The 16,681-nt window shown below is 49.8% G+C and overlaps 1 protein-coding gene across 2 annotated transcripts in view; it reads right to left on the bottom strand.

The window, feature by feature from the left end:
* Positions 1 to 2,560: 2,560 nt before the first annotated feature.
* TRIM69 (tripartite motif containing 69) overlaps positions 2,561 to 16,681 on the bottom strand; it is a 30,662-nt gene continuing 16,541 nt past the window's right edge. Inside the window, exons 3-6 of one of the 2 annotated variants that reach the window (XM_044980610.1) lie at positions 13,766 to 13,999; positions 7,340 to 7,362; positions 5,513 to 5,637; positions 2,561 to 3,252 (exon numbers count right to left, since the gene is read on the bottom strand). In XM_044980610.1, coding sequence (XP_044836545.1) covers positions 2,711 to 3,252; positions 5,513 to 5,637; positions 7,340 to 7,362; positions 13,766 to 13,999 — 924 coding nt within the window. In that variant the 3' untranslated portion in view covers positions 2,561 to 2,710. The remainder of the gene's footprint in view (positions 3,253 to 5,512; positions 5,638 to 7,339; positions 7,363 to 13,765; positions 14,000 to 16,681) is intronic. The other variant, XM_044980611.1, reaches the window with a different exon arrangement.

Below are 16,681 nucleotides of genomic sequence, written 5' to 3'. Positions count from 1 at the left end.
GTAGGCGGGGCCTAGATAATTGCCCCGCCCACCGCCTCTCTTGGAGTGCGAGGGGTCCGCGGGGGGGCGTAGTGCGCCTTGATCACAGCGCCGTTAGACAGACATCCTCACCCCTCGCGTCACATTCATTGTATTTCTCTTTTGCAAACTTTTCTGTTATTAGCGGCCACACGTTATAGTCAAGAGATCAGTCAAACAAAGACAACAAACAACTTGGCCTTCAGGCAAAGTTACACAGCAAGAGCCTGTGTGTATAAACTCCACTGGGAAAATGTAAATTATAAGTTTATTTAGGAATGCCCCTCACAAGTCTGGCCAGGCCAGTCTCAGTTCAAAAAAGAGAATACTAGTACACAGCTTTCAGATGAGTTGCAGTAAGTGCTAAATATTTTTAAAATTAACAAAAAAAAGTGAATATAAACTCTAGATTCTAATAGGATGCAAAAAAGGAATGTGTAAGGATGTGTCTGCGAAACCAGCATCCCCATCATCATTATAACTTTAATGAGCACCAACAGTTAACCAGGAAAAAAAGCTGTCCATATTATAACTTTTCACCTTTAAATCTGAAAAACAATATAATACAAGAAGTGTCCAGCACTGAAATTAAGGACTGGATTCTTCTCTCTCACTAGTGCTGTGTAAGCCTGAGAGAACAATCAGGCCCTGAGTATTTTCCATTGCTAAAGATCTGTCTTTGTATCAAACCAAGTATTCATGGCAGAATTTTAGGGGTCCATTTTAACTTCCTCTAGCAATTTTAGGGATGAAAATTATTTCATGGGGGGAGGAATAGCTCAGTGGTTTGAGCATTAGCTTGCTAAACCCAGGGTTGTGAGCTCAATTCTTGAGGGGGCCATTTGAGAACTGGGGTAAAAATCTGAGAATTGGTCCTGCTTTGCACAGGGGGTTGGACTAGATGACCTCCTGGGATCCCTTCCAACCCTAATATTCTATGATTCTTTGTCATTAACCTTTAATAAAACTGCTACCCTAAAGCACTGCTCTATATCTAGAGGCTTCTTGAATGTTAACAACTACAACATCATAATGTGTTGACAGGTGGTTCTAGTTCAGGGGTAGGCAAACTTTTTGGCCTGAGGGCCACATCAGGTTTCATAAATAGAGGACCAGTTAGGGGAGGGGGTTGTGGCCTGGCCCCCACCTCCTATCTGCCCCCCCAGGACTCCTGCCCTATCCACACACCCCCACTCCCTGTCCCCCAGACCTCTGCCATCCTATCCAGCCCCTCCTCTCATTCCTGATGCCCCCCCCAGGATCCCTGCCCCATCCAACCATCCCTTCCTCCCTGTCCCCTGACTGCCCCCAGAATCCCTACCCCTAACTGCCCCCTGCTGCCCCATCCAATCCTCCCTCCTTCCTGACTTCCCCCAAGGACCTCTGCCCCCATTCAACCCTCCGTTCCCCCCCAACTGCTCCAACCCCTATCCACACCCCCACTCCCTGACCACCACCCTGCCCCCTTACCGTGCTCCCTCTATCCAACCCTCCCTGCCCCCTTACCATGCTGCCTGGAGCATCGGTGGCTGACGATGCTACAGCCGCGCCACCTGGCTGGAGTCGGGCCATGCCACCGCTACCACCACACAGCTCAGAGACCAGGTCAGGCCCCGGTTCTGCAGCCCTGCCGCTCAGAGCATTGCGCCGGCGGCGGAGCGAGCAAGCTGAGGCTGTGGGGGAGGGGGAGCAGCAGGGGAGGGGCTGGGGGCTAGCCTCCTAGGCCAGGAGGCCAGGCAGGACGGTCCCGTGGGCTGGATGTGGCCCACTGGCCATAGTTTGCCCACCTCTGCTCTAGTTAGATCAAAGACTTCTGCTCCTTCATAGATGTCCAGAATCTGGACATTTTCACTTCTCATATGTTCTCCATTATTTTAAAACAAATCTATCTGTATTGGTTGCTATGCAGCGTTCTGTACTGGTTTGTGGTGGACAAGAGGAGACTGAATGGAATAAAATTTGGTTTAAAAGAGCAACTTTTACACTCAAGGAGTCCCAATGCACATTTCTCTCCCAGCCTTGGCCATTTGAGTCTGTTTTATTTAGAGGGGAAATGTTGACCCTTTTCTTGCCTAAGAAGATCTCTTTAACCCTTAGAACAAGTAAAGAAAAGTATACTCATCCTCAGCTCCTTCCCCCAAATACCCCAACTCCATTGCCCTCAGGTAACCCCTTGGAGACAGCTCAGCCCAAATATCACCCTTCCCTGCTGCTGGCTCTATTACTCTCTCGGATCTGGCTCCCTGCTGGTTTCCTACCCAGTCCTGCCTGGACTTGATCAACTCACCTTCCACACTTTCATGATCCCAGCCCAATGGATCCTGTCCCAGCCAGTGGACCTGGTCAAGTTTGGAGTATTTGCCAGGCCTCAAGAATGTTTTCCATCAACAAAATAGAGTGAGACTGAATCAGGACTCACTCATGGCAGAAGTCCCAACCTCCCACCAAGCCACTACCAGAAACCCTCCCCACTCCCCAGACTCCTGCCCCTAAACCTGGAAAACCCTAAGAAACCGTCAGAGGCAAGTGCTACAAACAGCATTTGTGATGCTGGGTGTGTTGGAAGGGAAACACCCTGCTATATTCAACACATTTTTAGTAACATCAGTTACTAAATCTATGAGCCTTGTTTCAGACCTACTGGTGTCTAGGGAAACCTGCTTCACGGGGGGAGCCATCAGCAAATCTGCTCCTACATGTTGAAGAAGATTTTCAGGGGTTCACTGTTCTCACTGGAGTCATTCAAGCAGGGACAAAAGTACGGGTAAAGCTTTTCTGTGAACGTGTCCATGAAAGTGTAGATATGGGACATCTTATTAGCATCATAAAAGGACACCTGTCCCCCCTCATAGTCCAGATACACCCCAATCCTAGACAGGCTAGTGTTCAGGGTCAGACATCTCGCAGGTATATCCAAAGCTTTAAACTTATTCCTGTTCCTGAGCCTTATAAGCCAGTATCCATCCCTGGGTGATAATGTGTTGTTCCCTTTCCGGTTGATGGACTCTTTGACCACCCCCAAAGTCCATTTGGTCTTGTTCTCCACCTCCACTTCCCAATAATGTTTCCCTGAAGTGAATCCTTCAGATCCCAGGACAGCAACACTGGAATCAAACCTCTCTGGGGTATCTGGGAGCATCTGCTTTGTGTCATCGTGTCTCACGCAGCGCAGATCTTCAGAGAGAACAAGGTTTGGATGCGCTGTCTTCGGGTCCAGAGTCACCAAGGAAAGGCCTTGGTAAAAAGAGAAAACATGGTTATCAGAGAGAGCATTTTAACATGGTACTTTCTACAGAGTAACCAGGGCCCGGTTACTGTCCCAGAACTGAGAAATTTTCCTCTTGCCTCTCATCAGCAAGCAGGAGAATCAGACCTAAGAAGCACTGCAGAGCAAACAGAGGAAGCAGAGCTCTACACATGGCAGGGTTCATCACCAAATAGTTCCAAAAAGACCCAGCAAGGTAGGTGCAACCAAACCAAAGGAAAAAACTATGGGGAAAATCTATTTGGGGAAGAGACACACTGGGACAGGGCCGGTGCAACCATTTAGGCGACCTAGGCGGTCCCCTAGGGCGCTGGCATTTGGGGGGTGCCATTTTCTTCGGCAGCAACCGCAGCAGCCAGATCTTCAGCCGCTCCGGTCATCATCGGCATTTAGGCGGACGGAGCTGGGGCACGGGAGCGTGGGGAGGGCCGCCTGCAGCAAGTAAGGGGGGGCGGCATGCAGGGGAACTCTCCGCCCAAGCTCACCCCTGTTCCGCCTCCTCCCCGAGCATGCCATGGCCGCTTCGCTTCTCCCGCCTCCCAGGCTTGCGGCGCCTAAGCTGATTGGTGCCGCAAGCCTGGGAGGCGGGAGAAGTGAAGCAGCCACGGCATGCTCGGGGAGGAGGTGGGGCAGGGGTGAGCTGCTTCACTTCTCCTGCCACGGGGGGGGCGCCTCAGGGCGGGGGCACGGGGGGGAGGGCGCAAGGTGGAAGTTTCACCTAGGGCGCGAAGCATCCTTGCACCGGCCCTGCTCTGGGACGAGGTGAGAGGTGGAGAGAAGAGGAGGAAACAAAGGAGATGATGCTTCCCCTCTTCTCTTTCCACATCAGATAATCCTTTTAAGTGCTTTCACTCTTTAATCAGATTACAACATTGCTCTCCCACCAAAATGCCTCTTAGCCTAGAGACAGGAAGTCAGCCATTTTAATTCTACCTCTTCCACTTACTAGCACTTCATTTCTCAAGCCATATCAAACAAGGGTTCCCAAACATCCATCACCACATTCCTCCGCCTCTCCTATTTTACAAATGGGTTAAGTGAGTACCTGGGAGGTGGCCCAAGGTTATAAAAGAAATTTATGGCACAGCTGGGACTAGAATCCAGGAAGAGCCATGTCCCATCTACAGAGCCTCTCAGAAAACATATGCCAAATCATCTGTTAAAGCTGTAGAATAGAGTTACTCCTAGTAGCATAGATACATTAACAAATATTACAATATGCTACACATATGTAACTAAAGCGTAGAAAAGTGTGTGTGGGAATATTGTATCATCTGAGAAACAGTGTGATTGTGTCTCACATGTGCTGTGGCACCTGTAACAACCGGATGTCACAAATGTACAATTATAATTTCATAACAAACTTGTATGATATTATATTGCATTACTTGAGACACAGGATACGGCCACGTAATAAAATGCTAAATCATGAAGCATAGACTAAAAAGGGCGAAGTTAAGGTTTGCCATTTCCTGAATTTACTATAACTTTGCAACCTTAACATTTCTTTATGGTGCTTTTTTCATACAGAAGATATTATTACATATGCCCTCTCATCCTTCAAAAAATGTTAAAAAAACATTAAGGTTGTAAAATCAACCACTCAAATGTTAGGAAATATCAGAATTAAGGTTTCTGTTCAATCTTAATTTGGCTCCCTTGTGTGTATGCATCATGCTACTGTTTTTAAGTACATGATCATGTGCTATTTCTTCCACAGGACTTCATAGAGTGAATGACTAGTTATTCCATTGTTGTTTTTCATTCTCCTCATTCAGGGTGTGGCTCCAGGCCTTATATTTATTGCACATCATCCAAATCCCAAAACTATTAATTCCCTCCTGGGCATTTCTGTGGTGCTCTCATCATAGTATTTGATCATACACACGAATGAATTTATCTTCCCAGCACCCCCCTGAGTTTTACAAAATCTAACAGTACTAGAAATATTTTAATAATTTTCAAAAATTAAATTTAAATTTTTTTTTGTTTAGATTTAAACCTTTCCCTCTAGTCCTGGGACTCCAGGCATATCAGCATGTTGTTATTGCATGTGAACTACAGATTGAAACAGACTAGAAACTAGGGGGGAAACTGCATGTAATAGCTCATTATTATTTTGAAAATCAGGATGGAACAGCAACACAAAAAGAAAAATAAAACCAGGACTGAAAAAGACAGGAATGGGTCGAATGGGCTGTAGCGAATAATGACGCAATATCTCATTACCTGGTCCGAGGATGGATTTCATTTCCTTCCATGCGTTGTACTGAATTGGACCCTTGAACTGTCCCAGGCTCAGTTCATGACAGACAAGTGCTCCCAGAGATAAGGTGCCTGTTTTTTGCTCTAAGCTGTGCGGGACACAAAGCACCCTGCCCATTAGATTGTGTTTACAGTGTCCGGTAAATACAGAGGCTACAGATGCACTAATGCTGCAGAAAACATTGTCTTTGGTAAAATGTTAAAGAAAGTCTCTTTGACTGGATTCAAGCCCTTTTGTTTCCCCTTTCTGTGAACATTCTAGCAAACAAGCTGTACTGGCACTGTGATTAATTAGACCACTATGTCTAATCTAATATGGTCACCACTTTTACAAAATTGTGATACATCTTGTACAAAGTATGCCTTGTGAGGTATAATTGGAAAAGTTATAATCTGCTGAGTATTATTATCTTATTATACTGCGTGTATCGACATTGTGTGGAGTTATGACATTTTGCTGTATGTTTGTAACTCAAACATGTTGTGAGTCTGAGAAATGCCCACAGGTTAGCTCTTCAGGAATAACAAAGGAACTGTAAACAAGAGCCTCTGCATGTCATTCCTGAAGACACCTCAAATGGGCACGTGCACAGAAGGTGCAAGCAAAAATTTGCAATTCATATGAAGGACCGATGGCAAAGCACAGACAGGACTGAACTGCCTGACCCCATGACACAGCAAAGATTTTTCCCTCAAAAAGGGTCAATATATAAAAAGGGAAAAGGCCCCTGGCCACCTCTTTCCTACCCTATCTCTGGACTGGTGAATTCTGACAAAGGAAATTTTGAACAAAAGGATGGAGGTCCCCAAAAACTATTTGGGAAACCCAGAGAGACATATAGAAAACTAGCAAATTGAACATCCCTGCTATCATTTTGGACTTACAAACTCTAATTCCCCTGTAACACATTTTACATGCTTTAACTTCTAAAAAGCTCTCATTTCTTTTTCTTAGCTAATAAATCTTTAATTAGTTTACCAAGAAATTGACTGACAGCATTGTCTTTGGAGTGAGCTTTTAAGCATCCATTGACCTGGGGATAAGTGACGGTCTCTTTAAGGTGGCTGTAAGAACCTAAAGATGGTGATTTGGGGTTTTAATAAGCTTTCATCACAGACATCCAGTTCATCTGAATGGTGGCATAGTCTGGAGTGTCTCTAGGGGGACTGTCTGTGGCTTCATAGTAAGCTAATATAGTAATCTAGAAGCACACATTTGTTGCTGATTTGGTTAAATCTAATTATAGGTTATACTGCCAGTGAGGGAGTGTCTGCCCAGTTCTTTGACAGTCTGACCTGAGACTGACCCTCTCAGCTGTGACCCATACCAGACATTGTGACAGGCACAAATACTTAGGATAAGCAAATCTGAAACCAGAATATTCACCAAAATTAAATGTCAGGTGGTGAAACTCATCAACAGCAATAGAAAGTGCAATTTCACACCCAATCATGCAATTCAGAATTTACACTCTTTTATTGATTAATAGCATAAATCATCCAATCTGGGAATGAGAACAATACCACGTGACTTACGTATGGCACCAACCCCACACAAATTCCACTTTCTGAATATTCACATGGTGCTGTTTACAAACAATCTGCAGACCAGCAATCATTTGTTGAAGAAATTTGTGAATAATTATGAACTGCTAAATTTGAGAATTTCACAATTTGTTCACAAATGGTTTTGCAAACAGAAAGAAGCAAAATTTGTCAACTAAATTATTTGTTATGAACTATTTGCCCAGTTCTAACAGAGACTGAAGAATACTATAAACTTGTACTTACTGTTCCATGAAGGTTTTTATGCCCTGTCAAAGGAAAAAAGAGAAAGGTAAGAAGAGCTGTTTATTAACTGTCTAATTCTGTATGGCACATGTTAATAGTATTTAGAACCCCAGCAGGCAGCTATATGTTGTAGTGGAAAGGAAATTGACAGTTTTTTTGAACTCTCAAAGGAGATGACCTTGCCCTGCCATAGCCTCTTCCTCTGATGAAGTGGAGTGGATGATACATCTGAGGGAACAGAGCAGAAGGAGACTCCACTGATTGGAAGGCATGAGATGCACCGTCCTAGGGATGGGGGTTCCACGACCACCACTCTCAAGAGGAGGAGGAGGAGGGTGGTGGTGGTCGGGGACTCTCTCCTCAGGGGGACTGAGTCATCTATCTGCCGCCCTGACCGGGAAAACCGAGAGGTGTGCTGCTTGCCAGGGGCTAGGATTCACGATGTGATGGAGAGACTGCCGAGACTCATCAAGCCCTCAGATCGCTACCCCTTCCTGCTTCTCCACGTGGGCACCAATGATACTGCCAAGAATGACCTTGAGCGTATCACTGCAGACTACGTGGCTCTGGGAAGAAGGATAAAGGAGTTTGAGGCGCAAGTGGTGTTCTCGTCTATCCTCCCTGTGGCAGGAAGAGGCCAGGGTAGAGACCGTCGAATCGTGGAAATCAACGAATGGCTACGCAGATGGTGTCGGAGAGAAGGGTTTGGATTCTTTGACCATGGGATGGTCTTCCAAGAAGAAGGATTGCTAGGCAGAGACGGGCTCCACCTCACGAAGAGAGGGAAGAGGATCTTTGCAAACAGGCTGGCTAACCTAGTGAGGAGGGCTTTAAACTAGGTTCACCGGGGGAAGGAGACCAAAGCCCCAAGGTAAGTGGGGAAGTGGGATATCGGGAGAAAGCACAAGTAGGTGAGTGCAAGAGGGGAGGGCTCCTGCCCCATACTGGAACAGCAGGACGATCAGCGAGTTATCTTACATGCCTATACACAAATGCAAGAAGCCTGGGGAACAAGCAGGGAGAACTAGAAGTCCTGGCACAGTCAAGGAATTATGATGTAATTGGAATAACAGAGACTTGGTGGGATAACTCACATGATTGGAGTACTGTCATGGATGGATATAAACTGTTCAGGAAGGATAGGCAGGGCAGAAAAGGTGGGGGAGTTGCATTGTATGTAAGAGAGAAGTATGACTGCTCAGAGCTCCAGTATGAAACTGCAGAAAAACCTGAGAGTCTCTGGATTAAATTTAGAAGTATGAACAACAAGGGTAATGTTGTGGTGGGAGTCTACTACAGACCACCAGACCAGGGGGATGAGGTGGACGAGGCTTTCTTCCAGCAACTAACATAAGTTGCTAGATCGCAGGCCCTGGTTCTCATGGGTCACTTTAATCACCCCAATATCTGCTGGGAGAGCAATACAGCAGTGCACAGACAATCCAGGAAGTTTCTGGAAAGTGTAGGGGACAATTTCCTGGTGCAAGTGCTGGAGGAACCAACTAGGGGAAAAGCTCTTCTTGACCTGCTGCTCACAAACAGGGAAGAAATAGTAGAAGAAGCAATAGTGGATGGGAACCTGGGAGGCAGTGACCATGAGATGGTTGAGTTCAGGATCCTGACACAAGGAAGAAAGGAGAGCAGTAGAATAGAGACCCTGGACTTCAGAAAAGCAGACTTCGACTCCCTCAGGGAACTGATGGGCAAGGTCCCCTGGGAGAATAACATGGCGGGGAAAGGAGTCGAGGAAAGCTGGCTGTATTTTAAAGAATCCTTATTGAGGTTGCAGGAACAAACCATCCCGATGTATAGGAAGAAAAGTAAATATGGCAGGCGACCAGCTTGGCTTAACAGTGAAATCCTTGCTCGTCTTAAACACAAAAAAACAGCTTACAAGAAGTGGAAGATTGGACAAATAACCAGGGAGGAGTATAAAAGTATTGCTCAGGCATGCAGGAGTGAAATTAGGAAGGCCAAATCACACTTGGAGTTGCAGCTAGCCGGAGATGTCAGGAGTAACAAGAAGGGTTTCTTCAGGTATGTTAGCAACAAGAAGAAAGTCAAGGAAAGTGTGGGCCCCTTGCTGAATGAGGGAGGGAACCTAGTGACAGAGGATGTGGAGAAAGCTAGTGTACTCAATGCTTTTTTTGCCTCTGTCTTCACAGACAAGGTCAGCTCCCAGACAGCTGCACTCTGCAGCACGGTATGGGGAGAAGGTGACCAGTTCTCTGTGGAGAAAGAAGTAGTTCGGGACTATTTAGAAAAGCTGGATGAGCACAAGTCCATGGGGCCGGATGCGCTGCATCCGAGAGTGCTAAAGGAGTTGGCCGATGAGATTGCAGAGCCATTGGCCATTATCTTTGAAAAATCATGGTGATCGGGGGAGGTCCCGGATGACTGGAAAAAAGCTAATGTAGTGCCCATCTTTAAAAAAGGGAAGAAGGAAGATCCAGGGAACTACAGGCCAGTCAGTCTCACCTCAGTCCCTGGAAAAATCATGGAACAGGTCCTCAAGGAATCAATTCTGAACCACTTAAAGGAGGGGAAAGTGATCAGGAACAGTCAGCATGGATTCACCAAGGGCAAGTCATGCCTGACTAACCTAATTGCCTTCTATGATGAGATAACCGGCTCTGTGGATGAGGGGAAAGCAGTGGATGTGCTATTTCTTGACTTTAGCAAAACTTTTGATACAGTCTCCCACAGTATTCTTGCCAGCAAGTTAAAGAAGTATGGGCTGGATGAATGGATGGTAAGGTGGATAGAAAACTGGCTAGATGGTCGGGCTCAACGGGTAGTGATCAATGGTTCCATGTCTAGTTGGAAGCTGGTATCAAGTGGAGTGCCCCAAGGATCGGTGCTGGGGCCGGTTTTGTTCAATATCTTCATTAACGATCTGGAGGATGGTGTGGGACTGCACCCTTAGCAAGTTTGCAGATGACACTAAATTGGGAGGAGTGGTTGATACGCTGGAGGGTAGGGATAGGATACAGAGGGACCTAGACAAATTAGAGGATTGGGCCAAAAGAAATATGATGAGGTTCAACAAGGACAAGTGCAGAGTCCTGCACTTAGGACGGAAGAATCCCATGCACTGCTACAGACTAGGGACCGAATGGCTGGGCAGCAGTTCTGCAGAAAAGGACCTAGGGGTTACGGTGGACGAAAAGCTGAATATGAGTCAACAGTGTGCCCTTGTTGCCAAGAAGGCTAATGGCATTTTGGGTTGTATAAGTAGGGGCATTGCCAGCAGATCGAGGGATGTGATCATTCCCCTCTATTCAGCACTGGTGAGGCCTCATTTGGAGTACTGTGTCCAGTTTTGGGCCCCACACTACAAGAAGGATGTGGATAAATTGGAGAGAGTCCAGCGGAGGGCAACAAAAATGATTAGGGGGCTGGAGCACATGACTTATGAGGAGAGGCTGAGGGAACTGAGATTGTTTAGTCTGCAGAAGAGAAGAATGAGGGGGGATTTGATAGCTGCTTTCAACTACCTGAAAGGGGGTTCCAAAGAGGATGGATCTAGACCAGGGGTCTCAAACATGCGGCCCGCGGGCCGCATGCGGCCCGCGGAGCTCTTCCCTGCGGCCCGTGGAGCTCCCCAGGGGAGCTCCGGAGGGGCCCCCAAGAGAAAAGCGGAGGCTTCCGCCTCCGCCCCTCTCCTGGAGCCTCGGCGCATAGAGCGCCGAGTCTCCGTCCGAGCGCCTGAGCCCCGCCCCGATCCGAGCCGCGTGGGGAGGGGGCGGGGCTGGGAGCTCTGGGCTGAGCGCTGTGCTCGGCGTGGAGCTCCCAGCCCCGCCCCCTCCCCACGCGGCTCTGAGCGGGACCGCCGGAGACGCGCTCGGGTAAGGGGGGGGGGGAAAGCGGGGGCGGGGCCGGGGCCGGGGCCGGGGCCGGGCCGGGCCGGGGGAGGGAAGCGGGACCCGCCGGGGCCGGGCCGGGGGAAGGGAAGCGGGACCCGCCGGGGCCGGGCTGGGGGGGGAAGGGAAGCGCTCAGGGCTGGGGCAGAGGATTAGGGTGCGGGGGGATGAGGGGTTCATGATGTGGGGGCGCTCAGGGCTGGGGCAGAGGATTAGGGTGTGGGGGGATGAGGGCTCTGGTTGGGGCTGAGGATTAGGGTGCAGGATCCTAGTGCCTGCCCTCCGCCAGTACTGGCAAGGCAGGCTTCCCTTACCCTGAGCCTCTCCAACCCCAAACCCTCAGCCCCAGCTAGAGCCCTCATTCCCCCCGCACCCTAATCCTCAGCCCCAGCCCTGAGCACCCCCACATCATGAACCCCTCATCCCCCTGCACCCTAATCCTCAGCCCCAGCCAGAGCCCTCATCCCCCTGCACCCTAATCCTCAGCCCCAGCCAGAGCCCTCATCCCCCCGCACCCTAATCCTCTGCCCCAGCCCTGAGCGCCCCCACATCATGAACCCCTCATCCCCCCGCACCCTAATCCTCTGCCCCAGCCCTGAGCGCCCCCACGTCATGAACCCCTCATCCCCCCACACCCTAATCCTCTGCCCCAGCCCTGAGCGCCCCCACATCATGAACCCCTCATCCACAGCCCTCACCCTACACTCCAAACCTCTTCCCTAGCCCTGAGCCCCCTCGCATCATGAACCCCTCATCCACAGCCCTCACCCCATAGCCCAACCCTCTTCCCTAGCCCTGAGCCCCCTCGCATCATGAACCCCTCATCCACAGCCCTCACCCCACAGCCCAACCCTCTTCCCTAGCCCTGAGCCCCCTCCTGCATCATGTACCCCTCGCCCTCAGCCCCACAGCCCTCACCCCTGCACTCCCTCCTATCCCCAAACTCCGTCCCAAAGCCTGCACCCCCACCCCCTGCCGCAGCCTGGAGCCTGCATCGAGCACAGAGCCTGCATCCAGACCCCCTCCCCCACCCAAACTCCCTCCCAGAGCCTTAGGCAGTAAATCTAAGTGCGTGTTTTGTCCTTTGAGTGAGGTGCATTACTGAGTGTATATATTTATTAAAACCGCGCGCTTAGGGGAGGAGGTGGAGAAGAGACAGGGCAGGGGCGGGGCCTCATGGAAGGGGTGGATTGGGGGTGGGGCCAGGGGCAGCAAGGGGGCGTGTCAGTGATGCGGCCCTCGGGCCAATGCACTAGTCCTCATGCGGCCCTCGGGGTCATTTGAGTTTGAGACCCCTGATCTAGACTGTTCTCAGTGGTAGAAGATGACAGAACAAGGAGTAATGGTCTCAAGTTGCAGAGGGGGAGGTTTAGGTTGGATATTAGGAAAAACTTTTTCACTAGTAGGGTGGTGAAGAACTGGAATGGGTTACCTAGGGAGGTGGTGGAATCTCCTTCCTTAGAGGTTTTTAAGGTCAGGCTTGACAAAGCCCTGGCTGGGATGATTTAGTTGGGTTTGGTCCTGCTTTGAGCAGGGGGGTTGGACTAGATGACCTCCTGAGGTTCCTTCCAACCCTGAGATTCTATGATTCTATGAAACTGTCTCTATCCTTCCTCCAGAGCTTGTCCCATTTCTCCCTCCTGGCCAGGGTCTGAGGGGTGATTTCAGCAAACATGCTTCTCAGGATACACCTCTACCCCGATATAACATGACCCAATATAACATGAATTTGGATATAATGCAGTAAAGCAGTGCTCCGGGGGGGCAGGGCTGCACACTCCAGTGGATCAAAGCAAGTTCGATATAACGCAGTTTCACCTATAACACAGTAAGATTTTTTGGCTCCCGAGGACAGCATTATATCAAGGTAAAGGTGTATTTGGTATTTCGCAGCTTGTTCTGGTTTTGATACTGGAGATGCAACCAATCCCTTAGAGGGAATTATGGGAAATGTGATGCTTAGAAACAGCTCCATGAATATATCCTAATTTTTCTATTTCCTTTCCTGTGCTCTTTGGCTGGGATTGTCAAAGGGGCCAAAGGGAATTTTGCACCCAAATACCAAGGAAAGTCCATAGGAGTTGGGCACACTTTAGCTCCTTTGAATTTCTCAGCTTTTATTACACAGCACAAGTCAATCAGAATCCTTTCTTCCTGAGGTTTCATCTGCTCCTATTACTTATTCCCCAACCAAAATCACAATCCAGTGGCTGTCCCAATGCAGGTCTTGGTATCAGGATTATCACAGAGGATCAGGTTTTCAGGTGAGAAGTAAGCAGAACTCTTAACAAAAACAACTAGCCTATTTTCATGTACATTTCCTTCATAATAAAATCCAGGCATTAGCTGACAAATGTTTCTAAATAAATATTTTAAAGCATCTCATTAGGAATCCTCTGGGGTTAGAAATATCAAGAGGTAAAAACCACTGATGGTGGCTTGGATCACCCTTCTCCAGTTCTCCCTCCCATGTGCTCTGCAGATAGAACTTCATGTTCCCCAAATTATTACTCTGTCAGTATACACTTCACTCTGTGTTAGTGTTTAAGTCCAAATTTCTCACTGTAAGGAAGTCGATAGAACTGTGCTGGTAGAGTCGGGACTGAATGCGTAACACTGTCTCCTTGGCTCGCTGCCACTTTTCCTGGAGCTTGTTTAGATTTGCCTCCATTTCTTGGAGGAGGATTTTCCCCTCCTCTTGCAGTTCATTCATTAATCTTTTCTCCCTTCCATGAAGGAACTGGTGGAGTTTCAGAAACTCTAAGGAGATATGGTGCTGAAGATGAAATTTGTTCTCCTGGAAAACACACACAGTTTGTTAAACGAGAAATATCTTGTACTGAGCTATTTCAGATAAAAATATTTACTAAGATAACTAATTGCTACCAGCTCATAAAGCACAAGTGACAAATCACTTGTTTCATATTTTATAATTGCCAGTGTATCCTGTGAACCATTTATACCTTCTCAGAGGATTGTAGAACCTGCTTTACAAGGACAGACCCTTGGTCCGTCAAGTCTGCTATTGAACTCTAGCCAGGACAAATACAAAATGGTTACTAACATGTTCCTTAACTTTTGTTCTTCGAGATGTGTTGCACATGTCCATTCCACTTTAAATGTGTGCACACCCAGTGCACTATTATAAAAGATTTTTTCCTTAGAGGTACCCGTTGGGGCAGCGCATACATTATCGGCTGCCTCATGCTGCCATGCAATGGCATAAAGGCAGAGCCACCCCCAATACAGTCACTGACTTATGTTTTTGCCAGGGGGTCCTCTCTGCTTTCTGGTTTCACTGTTTGCCATGTACATGCTCCTGTCACCTACTGTTGGCTCATAGGTGCTGAGCACCCCCTATATTTTTCATTGGGTGCTTGAGCCCCAGAGCAACCATGGAGTCGGCACCTATGACCTCCAACCTCTCTCAGTTCCTTCTTATCAGATAGACTCTGATATAGAGGGGTAGGAGGGTGAGTGATTGCACATGTCCATTTGACTTTAGAAGACTCACAAGCAGTTCAATCTGGAGGTGGGATTAGAGCAGGGGTCTCAAACATGCGGCCCGCGGAGCTCTTCCCTGCGGCCCGCGGAGCTCCCCAGGGGAGCTCCGCAGGGGCCCCCAAGAGAAAAGCGGAGGCTCCCGCCTCCGCCCCTCTCCTGGAGCCTCGGCGCATAGAGCGCCGAGTCTCCGTCTGAGCCCCGCCCCGATCCGAGCCGCGTGGGGAGGGGGCGGGGCTGGGAGCTCTGGGCTGAGCGCTGCGCTCGGCGTGGAGCTCACAGCCCCGCCCCCTCACCACGCGGCTCTGAGCGGGACCGCCGGAGACGCGCTCGGGTAAGGGGGGGGGGGAAAGCGGGACCCGCCGGGGCCGGGCCGGGGGAAGGGAAGCGGGACCCGCCGGGGCCGGGCTGGGGGGAAGCGCTCAGGGCTGGGGCAGAGGATTAGGGTGCGGGGGGATGAGGGGTTCATGATGTGGGGGCGCTCAGGGCTGGGGCAGAGGATTAGGGTGTGGGGGGATGAGGGCTCTGGCTGGGGCTGAGGATTAGGGTGCAGGGTCCTAGTGCCTGCCCTCCGCCAGTACTGGCAAGGCAGGCTTCCCTTACCCTGAGCCTCTCCAACCCCAAACCCTCAGCCCCAGCCAGAGCCCTCATCCCCCTGCACCCTAATCCTCAGCCCCAGCCCTGAGCACCCCCACATCATGAACCCCTCATCCCCCTGCACCCTAATCCTCAGCCCCAGCCAGAGCCCTCATCCCCCCACCCCCTAATCCTCTGCCCCAGCCCTGAGCGCCCCCACATCATGAACCCCTCATCCCCCCGCACCCTAATCCTCTGCGCCAGCCCTTTGCGCCACCACATCATGAACCCTCATCCCCCCGCACCCTAATCCTCTGCCCCAGCCCTGAGCGCCCCCACATCATGAACCCCTCATCCACAGCCCTCACCCCACACTCCAAACCTCTTCCCTAGCCCTGAGCCCCCTCGCATCATGAACCCCTCATCCACAGCCCTCACCCCACAGCCCAACCCTCTTCCCTAGCCCTGAGCCCCCTCGCATCATGAACCCCTCATCCACAGCCCTCACCCCATAGCCCAACCCTCTTCCCTAGCCCTGAGCCCCCTCCTGCATCATGTACCCCTCATCCTCAGCCCCACAGCCCTCACCCCTGCACTCCCTCCTATCCCCAAACTCCGTCCCAAAGCCTGCACCACCCCCACCCCTGCCGCAGCCTGGAGCCTGCATCGAGCACAGAGCCTGCATCCAGACCCCCTCCCCCACCCAAACTCCCTCCCAGAGCCTTAGGCAGTAAATCTAAGTGCGTGTTTTGTCCTTTGAGTGAGGTGCATTACTGAGTGTATATATTTATTAAAACTGCGCGCGCTTAGGGGAGGAGGTGGAGAAGAGACAGGGCAGGGGCGGGGCCTCATGGAAGGGGTGGATTGGGGGTGGGGCCAGGGGCAGCAAGGGGGCGTGTCAGTGATGCGGCCCTCGGGCCAATGCACTAGTCCTCATGCGGCCCTCGGGGTCATTTGAGTTTGAGACCCCTGGATTAGAGTAATAGTAACTGAAGGACTACCCATCCAAACCTTGCATCATTTCTAGATTGCTGTGAGATTGTATAATGGGAGGCAAAGGTGTGTACCGAAGACCAGGTGGCTACGTTACAAATGTCTAGCACTTGAGCCAGAAAAGCCGTGGCAGTCACCTGAAATCTTGTTGAATGTGGTGTTACCTTGCTTTGTGGAGATATATTAGCCAAGCCATGTCACAAGCAAATATATGAGGATGTCCAAGATGATATCCTCTGAGATCAGACTGGGAGCACTTTCATCCATCTGCCATCACCACAAACAGCTGTTAGGATGATCTAAACTGCTTGGTCCAGTCCAGGTAGAATGCTAATACTCTCCTAACACCCAAAGTGTGAAGTCTCTCCCATCTTTATGCACATGTGTTTTGGGAAGAAAGAAGGCATAT

This window comes from Mauremys mutica, chromosome 11 (genome assembly GCF_020497125.1).
Source record: "Mauremys mutica isolate MM-2020 ecotype Southern chromosome 11, ASM2049712v1, whole genome shotgun sequence".
NCBI lineage: Eukaryota > Metazoa > Chordata > Testudines > Geoemydidae > Mauremys > Mauremys mutica.
Note: the sequence above shows the minus strand (reverse complement) of the source record. Positions and strands in the feature narration are given on the sequence as shown.